The 14,621-nt window shown below is 35.7% G+C and overlaps 1 protein-coding gene across 1 annotated transcript; it reads left to right on the plus strand.

Moving 5' to 3' along the window:
* The first annotated feature begins 1,720 nt into the window (after window positions 1–1,720).
* Window positions 1,721–12,978, plus strand: LOC127631751 (phosphatidylinositol transfer protein alpha isoform-like). The gene is made up of 12 exons (XM_052110058.1): window positions 1,721–1,859; window positions 2,977–3,007; window positions 6,146–6,294; window positions 7,092–7,183; window positions 7,359–7,366; window positions 7,744–7,818; window positions 8,596–8,679; window positions 8,798–8,875; window positions 8,976–9,086; window positions 9,343–9,465; window positions 11,599–11,647; window positions 12,213–12,978. The coding sequence occupies exons 1-11, from the start codon at window positions 1,732–1,734 to the stop codon at window positions 11,644–11,646; spliced, it is 927 nt and encodes a 308-aa protein (XP_051966018.1). The 5' UTR covers window positions 1,721–1,731; the 3' UTR covers window position 11,647; window positions 12,213–12,978.
* Window positions 12,979–14,621: the final 1,643 nt, after the last annotated feature.

Consider the following 14,621-nt stretch of genomic DNA (forward strand, 5'->3'; position numbering starts at 1 on the left):
CTTGAATGGGGAAAACCGAAATCTCCAAAATAGTTGGTCAAGATCAGATATTACATTTGAAATCAGCAGTAAAATCTGACAATAGTGATATAATTTTGCGTCTGTAGCTCAGATCACTCAGAGAAACGCTATTTCTTCTTCTTCTTTGGATATTATGGCGGGTTGCAAACCAACTACAGAGATGCATACCGCCTCCTACTGTGCTGGAGTACAACAAAGATGTAGGGGAAAAAAAAGAAAATTTCCTATATTCTATTGTTTCTCAAGAATCTTATCACTTTTATTATTCTGCGAGTTTCTAATCTGATATTTAATATATTGCATAAAGAGAAATCAAACGTTTTTTAACAACTGACAAATAAGAGAAACAATAGTATTTGACACTTTAAAAAAACACATAAAGGGAGCATAAAAGAAATTTAAATGACTCCACTATTTCAATCCATATCTTCAGACGTGATTTGATAAATAATAGTGTTTCTCACCCACACAAAGTCCATTTTTTGCTAGAAATTCTTCTCCCTGCCCAGTAGGGGGCGATATGCATGAAGAATGTGAATCATCAAAAGACTGACTTAGCAGGGAGGGGAATTTATTATAAAAAAGGACCAAAATGTTGGCATCCATTCACTTGTATTATATGGACCAAAAAATCTGAGATATTCTTCTAAAAATCTTCATTTGAGTTCAGCAGATGAAAGAAAATCATACACATCTGGGATGGCATGAGGGTGAGTAAATGACGAGAGAATATAAATTTTTTTTTGGTGAACTATTCACTGCTAGAAAATACAGTTTAAGCCGGTAGCTGTGTTTTGGAACATGGTAGCTGGTCCAACTTTAGCTGGTATGACAAGTTGGTAGCTGGTCTAAGCTTGGACCAGCTCATAACCAGATACTAGCTACCATGTTCCAAAACACCAGCTTAAGCTGGATTTTCAATTAGGTTTCCTTTAATATTTTTCTTAAATTATTTTGAATACGTATTCAAAAAAGCATCTTCTGTCTCAACATTTTGTGCCTAAGTTGACATATTTTGCAACTATTGCACCTACATTATACACAATATCAAGATAAACCCCCAGGGGGCCTTTTACACCAAGTGTGTTGTAAAGGGCCCACTCTCAGCCTTTATATGTATATATATATATATCACTTTAATAGAAACAACCTTCTGTTATTCTTTCCTTTCACACAAATTATCTTGCTCAATCAATATTCAACAAAAAGACTAAATTTTTTTGATCTTGATACATTTTGTGACATGAAAAATCTAAAGGTGTGACTTCAGTCCTGTTGTATCCTACACAGAATTGTGCTGTAGAACAAGTGCTGAACCCAAATTCATATGGAAAGGAGAAAGACTACTTTAGTCAATGATTAACTGGAAAGTCTGGTTCAGTACAGACTTTAGATTCAAATTCAAAAACACGCTGACGCCCAAAACTCTTCTGTTAAGCTCCTACATTTTAAACCAGCGCAACAAGAACATCAAGCTGGCATCCACATGTGCACATTGTCACCCGCACGAGTTTTTCCACCACTGCGTCATGAGTTAACTTTCTCTAGTCCCGTGAAGTGTTTCTGTGAGTTTAATATCGGGGCAGGGTGTGGCGCCAAAAAACAGAGTTCTATGTGTCTCACTCTTGACCAATCAAATTCGCTCCAGCCCTGGTTCCCAGTGCCAGTGGGTGTGGCTGCCGACATCTTTCAGGAAATTGTTTTAAATAAATGAGAAATCCAGGAACTCGAACAGAAACGAGTCGCGGCGGGCAGGACCGAAGAGAATCAACTGCTTATAAACTTTTTGAATGTTGTTCACGCGCAGACGAAGGCGATAACATGTTAATAAAGGAATTGTAAGTAATATTGTATAATAGTATACACTTTTGTGACATCAGATGAATTAAATGGCTTGAACTTGAATCTGGAAAGCGTGTTTGGTAACTTTCGCCGGCTGCTGACTAATGAATTAGATTTAAATAGGTTTTAATAAATGAATAAAGTATAGATGTTGTTCTATGATTGTTTCAATGCTATGTGTTAATAATTCGGCGCGAATCAGTTTACTGTCACACAGCAGTTATACGTTTTACCAAGTGGTCTCTAGTAATAAATAGTGCTGTCAGATTAGAGTCCCAAAGATTTCACTGTTTTGCTTTAAAAAGAAGTAGAAAGTGCTCAACACTTTTTTTTTTCTTTAAAAAAAAAAAACGTTTTAAAAACAATATGAATGTGATTATCACATGCCGGTCACGCGTCATAATGCACCGGTTTACAGGTCATAGACGAGTGCACTTTGAAACTTCAAGACCAAATATAGATCATAAAGTAATTGTACAGTGTATAAATGGCATATGTAAGCATTATAATGTCCTCTAACTATACTTGATCAATAAGGTTCACATAACACGCTCACTGCTCTGTAAAATTCCTATAAAATGTCTGTGACAAGACATTAGTCACAATGACGTCATTACAGTGACGTTATAATGACATTGTGACGCCATTGCTGTCAGGATGACTTTTATGATACCTTTATTAGTTTAAGCTGACTATACACTTGCGTTAAGATCTACTTCTAGATAATTAGTATGCACTTTTTCAAGAGGGTTAAATCATAATGCATTGTGTAGGCCTATAGGTTAACATTTGTTTATGAACCTGATATTTCAGCCATATACTACTCATTCAAAACCACCTCATGAAGTAAAACTCACTGTGGCATAAGAGGGGTCAAGTTGCTGCATCAAGTAACAATGCTTATTAGCATGAATGCTCTATTATTTATAGGATATTATACATGGAACAATACATGTTTTCAACAGTATTGACAGGTCTTGTTGTCACTCCCAGAATACGAAGGTGTCAAAGCAATTTAAAAATGTGGTTGACTGAATGAGAACAGTTTAAAGGTCACCACACATTTATGCTGACTCCTTGATTAATATTTGGCCTCTCTCTTCTGTCTTTCAGCCGAATCGTCCTGCCCATTTCTGTTGAAGAGGTATGCACTGTCTTTGTCTTCAGCTCTCACAAGTGCTTCATTTATTTTGTTTAAAAGCTGCTTCTAATTCAGTTTTGCATTTGTTTACTGCTTCTAACTGGTCAAACTTTGAATAAATTCCAGTTTTCCAGGCTACACCTAGTTTTTTTGTGATGGGCGGGACAGTTTATGCACATGCGTATATAGGCGTTCCGGATAATGAATTGAAACAAACAATCTGAGGTTTGTGAGAAAGCAGCCTAGCTTCACTTAGCAGCATGCCTGTGTATGGGCAGAGCACAACTATTTGTTACCTGATACTGAGCTTATCAGACTTTATCAAGAGTACCTTCTCTGCTCCAGCTTACTAAGCAAAGGTTGAATTTGACTTAGCTTTGTCATCTCTGGTTGTAGTATTTGTTGTTATAGGCAGGTGTGTCCCAATCCTGGATACCTCAGTAACTTGCCACAAAACCATTTGTGTTGTAACTATGGTGTTTGTAGAAGTCAATGAAAAAGCTCTTGTCTAAACAGCGGTAAGAACGCATACAAGTTTTGCATGTGCAGTTCCTTTCTATTCACCTACACAAATGACTGTGTAATATACACAAGATTGATGACAAATACATCTACCCTACCAACTGAAACAGGAACCTTGAAGGGGATTTTATATAGTGGAAGTTGATTTTGCAGGCATGCATTACACTGGCATGGGTAAAACTGGGGGGGCTATTAGGAGCTGATGACTAATTTCTGTGTTGATGTCAGTGGTTTATGCCACCGTTACTGCTCTAATGACAATACGGCACAATGGGTTCTAGAAATAAAAATCTCATACATTTTTTCCATTTTTAAAACTTATAAACCTTTAATTTTGTGGTCTTTTGACCTGTTTCAGTAATGCCTTTTTCCCCCGCTGCCACCATATTTGTGACCATCAGTGGGAGGAAACAATGGTGGTGAATTTAAAAACCCAAGAAACAATATCAAGAAAAACATCAAAAATTGCTTTTGGTCCATGCCCAGTCCCAGGAAAAGTTCATACAGGTCCGAAGACAGCACACATTTTGGAAAATTAAACTTTCACGGACATTTAAAGATATTTTATATATTATTTATCTCCAAATGCTGGTGAGTCTGATGTGTGACTGACGAGTAGCCTGCACATGCCCACCGGTACATCACCTAAACATCTCTCATTCAGTTTTTAATTTTATTTTCCTGGTCTAATTTAGTCACAGTTTTAAAAACATATGCGATGATCCCATCTGTATGAATGAGAGAGCTTCTTTACTTCTGAGGGGTATTCCAGAAAGCAGGTTAAGCAACTTACCTGGGTACGTTTACACCGAGTGAGTGGATGACCTCAGCTTTCGGTTTCATAAACTGAGGTAACTTTCAGGGTATGTTAGTAGCCATGGCAACTTACTCTCTGAACATAACCTGCTTCAGAGTAAGTTTATTTCATTTAGATGTCAGTACGTTTCAGAGGTGACACTGTGGGCGTGGAAGTTCACATTATGCACAATATTGTACTTTTAAAGCAATATTACGGTAAACTGCATTCTTAACTTTACCTCACAAATCGTATTACTCTGGCATTTCCAATCTTGCACACCGCAGATTTGCATAAAACATTTTACAATACGTGTACATTGTGCTTTAACTTTTAATGGGAAGTTTTTAATACTGTATTTTTTTTTACATAGAACACATTGGAAAGGCCTCCACACTCCTAGCCTTTTAGGGGACAAGACGACAAGCAAGCTTTAATCCCACACCAAATAAGAAAAGAACATAATGGACATGTTATACATGTTATGACTATCATTGTCCACCTCTGTTTCAGCAGATCTTCATTTTCTAATTCACATAAATAATTGTAGCCAACAAGGCGCGCTAAACGTACTCTGCATTCACCGCCCATTAGAGGTTTGCATAGTCCTTAAATGAAACCCAACCCATACCCAAGACCGTGTAATGCACCATATTTTAACCCTGAACCCGACCCGTACCCGAAATCGCTCAATCTCTTTAGAATTTATTTTCCAAGCAAGTATTGTTGCAATAGGATGTATTTTATGGAAGCATCGTAGGCAACATTCGTAACAGTATTGTAATTGTAAACATACACAGTTTTAAAGGGATAGTTCCCCAAAAATGAAAATTCTCTCATAATTTACTCACCGTCATATCATCCCAGATGTGTATGGCTTTCTTTCTTCAGCAGAACATAAATTAAGATTTTTAGAAAAATGTATCAGCTCTGTGGGCCCATATAATACAAGTAAATGGTGATCAGACCTTTTGTAACTCTAAAAATCACATAAAGGATGCATTGAAGTAAGCCATAAGACTCCAGTGGATAAATCCATATCTTCAGATGCTTTATGATAGGTGTGGGTGAGAAACGGATACAAATTTAAGTCCTTTTTTTAAATCTAAATCTCCACTGAAAGTCACAAGTGGTGCCTGTTTAGTTTCACTTTTACCTCTGAAAGGTAAAGTGGAGATTTAGAGTAAAAAAGGACTTAAATATTGTTCTGTTTATCACCCACACCTATTATATTGCTTCTGAAGATATAGATATAAACACTGGAGTCTTACTAATCTTACTTCTCTAAAATTGTTATCGGATATTGACTACTGATTACTTAATCGAAAAAGTAATCACATTACTAATTAATTTTAAGTTACTTTCTAAAACAGTTTTTAGAAAGGCTCTGGGTCAGGCATTCAGTGGCCACATATTTGACATTTGTTTCTTTCATATCCACTTAAAACTGGCAAAGTCATGGCACTCTTTCAGTTAGAGTCCCAGGAAGAAGCATGCCACTGCTAAATGTGCTGGGAGCACATGTATCTGCTTAAAATATTAGATACAAGCCCAGTTTCCTTCTCTTCTCTGTCTCTATATTATAGGAGTTGAGTACTTCCTTCATAATTGTGGTTGTTTATTTATGGCAGGCCAGCCTATATATGGCTATTGATCTATGTAATTTTTGTATTTTCTACCAGCACTACACACCATGAAATGCAATGAGAGAATACATTTACTGTCATTATCTTTTTGTTTCTTTGTTTATTCTAGAGTGTTAGGCTGTACATTTGCATATGGCCAAGTAAAGTCAACATTACTATGTGTTCTTTCATCCACAGTATCAGGTTGGCCAGCTGTACTCAGTAGCAGAAGCCAGCAAAAATGAGACAGGAGGTGGAGAAGGGGTTGAGGTCCTGAAAAATGAGCCCTATGAGAAGGAGGATGGTGAGAAGGGACAGTATACGCACAAGATCTACCACTTGCAGAGGTATGAGAAACTTTGCATCTCAAGCAAGATTATTAAAGGGATAGTTCACCCAAAAATGAAAATTCTCTCACCATTTTCTCACCCTCATGTCACACCAGATGTGTGTGTTGTCTTCTGTAGAACATCATCAAAGATGTTTAGAAAAATGTTTAAGTTCTATAGGTCCATACCTAAAAAAGCACATAAAGGCAGCATTAAAGTAATCCATACGACGGTAGAGCTTAAATTGATGTCTTAAATTGATGAGGTGTGGGTGAGAAACAGACCAATTTTTATGTCCTTTTTTACTTTAAATCTCCACCTTTGACCAGCCCCAACAAGTAGGTGGCGATATGCATGAAGAATGCGAATCGCCAAAAAACTAAATAAGAATGTGAAAGAGAAAATGGAGATTTATAGTAAAAAAAAAAAACTTAAATATTGATCTGTTTCTCATCTACTACTAAAAGACTGCTTCTGAAGACATGGATTAAACCACTGGAGTCTTATGGATTACTTTTATGCTGACTTTATGTGATTTTTGGAGATTTAAAGTTTTGGTCACCATTCACTTGCATTTTATGAACCTACAGAGCTGAGATATCCTTCTAAAAATCTTAATTTGGGTTCTGCAGAAGAAAAAAGTCTTACACATCTGGGATGGCATGACGGTGATTAAAAAAGATAATTTTATTTTTGGGTGAATTATCCCTTTAATGCACATACATACATGCATGCATTTGGCGTAATAGAGATAATTATTTTTCAATTAAAATACAGTTTCTGTCTGTGCTTCTGACATTCTCTTTCTCATGCAGTAAAGTTCCAACTTTTGTACGGTTGTTGGCCCCATCATCTGCCATGAGAATCCATGAGAAAGCCTGGAATGCTTACCCTTACTGTCGCACAGGTACTGGCCACATTAGTACTGTTTACCTGAATGTAACACACATTGACATGCTTCACTGTCACATCTATTAAGCACAAACAGTCTGTTAAATACAGAACTCATAGATAAGCTAAAACTCAAAACTATGTATTTTGTCTTTTCCATGTGTTATCTGCGTCATCATTCATCATTCCAGTTCTTACGGTGAGACTATGTATTATTATGTGTAACTACACTATATGAGACTTACTGTAAGTCACTACTTAATCATCAGCATCGCCCTTACTATTACTCATACTGGAGGTTAGGGGTTGTTTCTTTTAACTTGACACAGTGCCCAAATTTTTTTTTGAAGGTGCTTAAAATACAGCAAGATGCCGCACAACGGCCAAAGGTGTCATTCATGTTTACATAGAAAATCAATTATAAACACACCGCAGAGTGTAAATGGCCCTGCAATCAAGTGGGAGTTCATTATGAAAAATCCCAGAATTGTGTGAATTTGTTCTGTAGAAATTACAAGTAACTGTACAAGAAACATACAAGTAACAAGTGTGTGTGTGTGTGTGTTTTGCTTGTAGAATGAGTACATGAAGGACAATTTTCTAGTCATGATTGAGACGTGGCACAAGCCTGACCTTGGTGAACAGGAAAATGTGAGTATCCAGCAGACATAATGACATTAAACTCTGAATAAATGGAATAGTTCACCCAAAAATGAAAATTCTCTCATCATTTACTCACCCTCATGCCATCCCAGATGTGTATGACTTTCTTTCTTCAGCAGAACACAAACAAAGATTTTTAGAAGAATATTTCAGCTCTGTATGTCCTCACAATGCATGTGAATTGTGACCAGAACTTTGCAGCTCAAAGTCACATAAAGGAAACATAGAAGTAATCCATAAGATTCCAGTGGTTAAATCCATATATTCAGAAGCAATAGAATAGGTGTGGGTAAGAAACAGATCAAAATGTATGTCCTTTTTATTAAGTCCTTTAATCTAAATCTCCACTTTCACTTTTACATTTAAAATGTTAACTTTCAGTTTCGTAGCTGAAATTGAAAGTTAAATTGGAGATTTAGAGTAAAACATTTCTCACCTACACCTATTATATTGCTTTTGAAGATATGGATTTAAACACTGGAGTCTTATGGATAACTTTTATGTTTCCTTTATGTGATCACCATTCATTTGCATTGTATGGACCAAAATCTTCACTTGTGTGCTGCTGAATAAAGAAAGCCATACACATCTGGGATGATGAGAGAATTTTCATTTTTGGGTGAACTACCCCTTTAACCATGATAATGTAGGAAACAATTACACTAAACTGCATTGTCATATGCAAGAAAACAATATGTTTTGATTCACTTCAAAGAATCTCTTAAACAGTGCTTATTCTTTCTGTTTGATTTGTTTGTTTCGAAGGTTCATAAACTTGACCCAGAGCAGTGGAAGAAGGTGGAGGTAGTACACATTGACATTGCCGACAGATCTCAGGTGGAGACTAAAGTAAGAAATATAAAGTTTTTACTTTAGATGCATCACAAAAAGACATTTAGGAATCAGATTTATGTTTTTGTTATACTTTGAGACCCACTGACACATTCAACCCACTTTTGAACAACAGGACTACAAACCAGATGAAGATCCAGCCACATTTAAATCACAGAAGACTGGAAGAGGGCCATTAGGACCTGACTGGAAGGTGTGTATATGGTTTGTTTTACAGTTTGTTCTACTAGATTTATAGCTACATTTCTGTAGTCTTGGAGATGATTGTTGACCATTTTGTGTCTGTATTGCAGAAAGAGCTTCCTCAGAAGACAGACTGCCCTCATATGTGTGCCTATAAACTAGTCACTGTCAAATTCAAATGGTTTGGCTTGCAGAACAAGGTGGAAGGATTCATCCATAAGGTATAAAACTATGTGATATATTGCATGCTGTGTTTAGTTTGACTCAGTTTTGTGTCAACATAGTGTCTGTGATATTGCACAGAGGAGCTGTGTAGAAAGATAAACAGATAGCGTTTTTTCATTTTATTGCAGGGTGTGGCTTTTGTGCAGCTATTTCAGTGGCGCTCCATTAATGGTTCTATTTGTAATGTTGATTTAAAAAAGACGTCCACATGACTCCTGAAACATTAATGTTTGTTTTTGGTTTTTACTTCAGCAAGAGAAGCGACTGTTCACCAACTTCCACAGGCAACTCTTCTGCTGGTTAGACAAATGGATAGGTCTGACAATGGAGGACATTCGTCGTATGGAGGAGGAGACACAGAAAGAACTTGATAATGTGAGTTATTTTAGCACTCTTGGTACTTAAGTCATTGAAATACTTTTTTAATACTCATTGTTTTTTAATTTGTTACATGTAGTAATGCCAGCATTGTTTACTAGAGGTAGACCAAAATATCGATTTTACAGATTAATCGGTGCTGATAGTTGTTTTTTGGAACTAATGGTCATGCATACATTGACACTAATAGTTGTTGATATGTTTTTTTTTAATCATTATTATTTCTCTGTGTTCCTACATGGCTGGCGATTGACAACATTCATTGATGTTTTTATACTCACTTCAATGCATATTTTGTTATTTTGATTAGATAATCAAGTGTTCTTAAAGGGTAACTAAACCCTAAACCAACTTTTTTTAGTTAATGATCTGTAAGCATGGGGCTTTATTAGTACTGGTCATTGATTCAAGTAATTCTTTTGACATTTGTGTATAAAGTGTTTTAATTCTACAATATATGGTGTAAAAACGTCTGAGTGCTGCCCTCTTCAGGTTGAACGGTGGCTACTGCAGTTGAATTTTCCTATTGGCTGTTGCGGTACTTCGTGACGTAAGCGGTGACAGCTGACGTAAGCAGGTTCCAGCTCACCACGCCAGATTCATGTACATGTCGTCTTGCGACCGTGTGAGGAATAATAATAACATAGAGTCTGACAGCAGCTGTCAATTAATCCGTCACTAGGAGTCTCAGGTGCCCCCCCCCGCTCAGCCCCGCACTCGGTTCGTTCCCTCTATGCCCGCCGGGGTCTGCCCACTTTTCCTGCATTTTCAAATATTTGTAGTGGGTGGAGTCAGACTCTGAGCAGGTGTTTAGTTACCCTTTAATAGAAGCATGTGTGCAAAAAAGCAAAAAAGTTACTAATCACCACACATTGTTTCTTAACTTCATATCTTGTGGATGATACAAAATGTTATATCCCATTAAACAATTTGGTTATATATATATATATATATATATATATATATATATATATATATATATATATATATATACACATTGGCGGCCAAACGTTTGGAATAATGTACAGATTTTGCTCTTATGGAAAGTAATTAGTACTTTAATTCATCAAAGTGGCATTCAACTGATCACAATGTATAGACATTGTATAGACATGTGAAAAATGGCTATTACTATTGGAAAAAGTTTTCAGAACTTCTTAAACTACTTCAAAAAATCCTCCATGTGCAGCAATGACAGCTTTGCAGATCCTTGGCATTCTAGCTGTTAGTTTGTACAAATACTCCAGATATGAAATCTTCAGTTTTTTTTTGTTTTGGCAATTTCAAGCATTGTATATCCTTCATTCCTCAAAACAATGATTGACTGATGAGTTTCTTGAGAACCTCTAATGTTCACCACACATTAAACCCCAATAAATATTGAAAATGTGTGAGTAAAACAAGAAACATCCTTTAAGAGACACTTTAAAATCCCGTGATGGAGACCGATTCACAGGCTGTCCATCACAGGCATACAGAATTAATTTGTGTACAATGTTCTAAATATATATTCTCACATTCATTTTTGCTTTGTTTTATGAAGGATTGACTAAATTCATTGTGTTTGTGTTTCATAAATGAGAACAGGAGGAGACAGTGGAATGTACATGATTAGAAGAGCTTTTTAGGTTATTGACAAGGTGGTTTGAGGGTCTCGTGAAGAGTTGTCTGCAAGTATTTTTATTGGAGGAGTAAAATATAGAGCTTCAAAAAAGGAGATTTGTGTTTTGGTACAGCTAAACTAGCAACCTGTAAAACCAAGAGAAAAAGAACTGGGAATGGGTGTAGATCCAGAGACTATGTTGAGGGGATTCTTTGCAAAAAGATTGAGAATTGAATTTGCTTGTGAATTGGTTGGAGATTTGACAACTTTTATAGAAAATTGGTGTTTTGGAGAAGTAATATGTTGTGTTTATGAAGGAGAGCTTGTTTTAAATGTTTAATTTGTCATTTATATTTTTAAGATTATGAAAACATTTATGTAGTTAGTTTTTTATTTTAACGTTGCTCTTGAAGTGTTGTTATTATTGCTGATTTGTTTATATGAGGATTTAAAATGTTTGAATAACAATGGTGTTGATTGTAAGAATAAAGGTGATTTTAAACTTCTTTCCTTTGTTATATCAATAGATGCGAGAGAAGGATCCAGTAAAAGGAATGTCTGCAGCAGATGAATAAGGTTTGTGAATAATGAGCGCAGCTGTGCTTTTTTATTATATCTGGTTGGAATAACTGCTTCTCTCACAAGGGACGTTCCAAGAGCCCCGCCCACTCAACACTGGCCAATGGCTCAAATGTCAATTTTTTTTCCCCCCAATTTGGCATGCCCAATTCCCAATAAGCTAAGTCTTCATGGTCGCGTAGTGACTCGCCTCAATGCCCGCGCATCTTATCACGTGGCTTGTTAAGCATGTTGCCACGGAGACATAGCGCGTGTGGAGGCTTCACGCCATCCACCTCGGCATCCATGCTCAACTCAACACGCGCCCCACCGAGAACGAACCACATTATAGCGACCACGAGGAGGTTACCCCATGTGACCCCGTGCCAATTTGGTTGCTTGGGAGACATGGCACGCGCTGGGTTTCGAACCCAGGCCCCCCAAATGTCCTTTTTGTGGAACAAGCTTATTAGACATATGTATGTGCACTAGGGAATATCCTAAATTGTAGTAAACCATGTTTAGCTCTGTATTTATCTAAACATTTATCTCTCAATTTCTTTTGTCATCCTTGTATTTTTAGATGCTGTCTGAACAGCAGCAGTATTGGAAAATGTCTTTGCAGTATAATGGGCTGCTCTCTCTCTCCTCAAGCTCCACACCAGTATAGTTTCTCTGTTCTCCACACCTGTACCCAGGAGGTCTAGCAACAAAAGGCTAAACCTCAGAGGTGTTTCTTACACTAATATTTTCTTCAGCCCACTGTGCTGCCATGTCTGCAGGCTTTTATTTTGAAAGTGTCTCCATAGTATTTACCTATTTTCTGTTCAAAGTTTTGTTGATCAAGTTGACAGACAGCAGCACTTACGTGTTTTGAATTTTCCCTCACTACTTGTATCACCAGCATGTTAACATGTTTACATGTTTCTCCAACAGGTGTTTCCACCCTTGGCATATATATGTTTTATATTCGTACTCTATGAAACTGCCTCTTATGAGGTTTATCGTATTGGAGGGTTACACTTTTCTCAAGTCTTTTTGTAAATTTGAAAGGGCTGAATCTTAAGAGTTTGGCATTAGCAGGTTTACGTTCAAGGTTTACAGTAATATATAGGGATTTTAATATCATGTTGCGTAAAAGTGATATTGGAGAAGTGTTTGTACATGTTTTGATCTATGCATTATGCCTCTGTCATATGAGGCTTAATTATGAACTGAATTGTTCAAACAGTATTTTGCTGTTCTGTTCCACTTTGTCCTTTTGGATATAACACTGTTTACTGGATTTGGATACATTGTAAATGTAATTTCTTAATTATGCCTCATAATCTGAAATGAATTACATTAAAGGAAATGTATATTATATGTGCCAGATTATAATTTTTTGGGGTATGGGCCAGTGTTGTGGGTGGTGATAATGAGGATACTAGATGTGCAAACAGTGTTTTTTCATAAAGCTACATCATAGTGCCGTTTCTACTACAACCCCAATTCCAAAAAAGTTGGGACAGTATGCAAAATGCTAAAAAAAAAGAAAAAAAAAAGGATTGATTTGTTAATGTACAGATTCTTCATACTTTACCTAATCAACAGCATTGCTTTTTGAAGATATACAAAAAAATTCTGAAATTGATGCTTGCAATATATTCCAAAAATTGTGTTTGCTTTTTTGAAGCCTCCTTAAATATTCTTAGCCTTTTAAGAGCAAGGATGGGTTGAGGCTCACCAATTTCCCAACAGATCAGCAAATAATCCAGTGCTTTGAGAACAATGTTCCCCAAAGACAAATTGGAGTTTGGGCATTTCACCCTCTGCAGTGCACAATCTAGTTAAAAGATTTAAGGAATCCAGTCAAATCTTACAAGATTGAAAATATATATATATATATATATATATATATATATATATATATATATATATATAATAAAAAAATTGTTACTTTTAATATATCAAAGTACATTGTTAGTAACTTGTTATTTGATTTTTAAATATCATAGTAAATTGCTAGTGTATATCAAAGTAATTTTATAGTTTATTTTTACATATCAAAGTAACTTGTTAGTTTCTTTTATATATCAAAGTAAATATTTAATAACTTGTTAGTTTTTATATATCAAAGTAACTTGATAGTGTACATTAAAGTTTTTGAATACTCAATTCTGATTGGCTGGAATTAGAGAAGACTCTGCTGTTGTCCTTATTAAGGCATTGTGAGAGTTAAATGCCTGTTCAAATTAGCTTGAGACGCAAATATAGTGTAGCAAGTCTGAAGAGCTGGGATTAACCATTACAAAACACAACATCATGAAGTCATGCAAGGCCATCTTTAAATCAAATGTGAAGTACTACAGGAAAAACGAAAAAGACAATACTGTTCATCAGCCCAGTGTTTCTGTGGTTGAACCTGGAGATCAAAGTAAAATTTGTGAAGTAAAATGGCCAAGAAATGCACACCACAACCAAATTAACAAAGCGAATAATAAGCTAAAATAACAACATAAATAAACACTTTCTAGTTACCTTTATATAGCAAAGTAAAATGCTAGTTACTTTTTATATTTCTAACAAAGTATTTTTTACAATGACTCCCTCTCCCATACATTTCTGAATTTGGTGCTTAATTAACATTGGCCAAAGATATTTTAATGCTAGTATACATCAAAGTAACCTGTTAGTTACATTTTAAATTGATAGTTACTTTGTATTTTTAAAAATAACTCAGTAGTTACTTTTATTTTTCAAAGTAACAGGACAGTTACTTTTGATTTTTTTTAATTAACTTTAGTTACTTTTTGAATGTCTCAGTAACTTGATAGTTACTTTTTATTTTTCAAAGTAACTTAGTAGTTACTTTTTAATTTTCAAATAAAGTAAATCATTTTTTTGCAATGACTCCCATACACTTCTGAATTTAGTGCATATTTAGGATAGATCAAAGATCTTTTAATGCTTGTATATATCAATGTAACTTGTTAGTTACTTTTAAAATAGC

Source organism: Xyrauchen texanus, chromosome 38 (genome assembly GCF_025860055.1).
Source record: "Xyrauchen texanus isolate HMW12.3.18 chromosome 38, RBS_HiC_50CHRs, whole genome shotgun sequence".
Taxonomy (NCBI): domain Eukaryota; kingdom Metazoa; phylum Chordata; class Actinopteri; order Cypriniformes; family Catostomidae; genus Xyrauchen; species Xyrauchen texanus.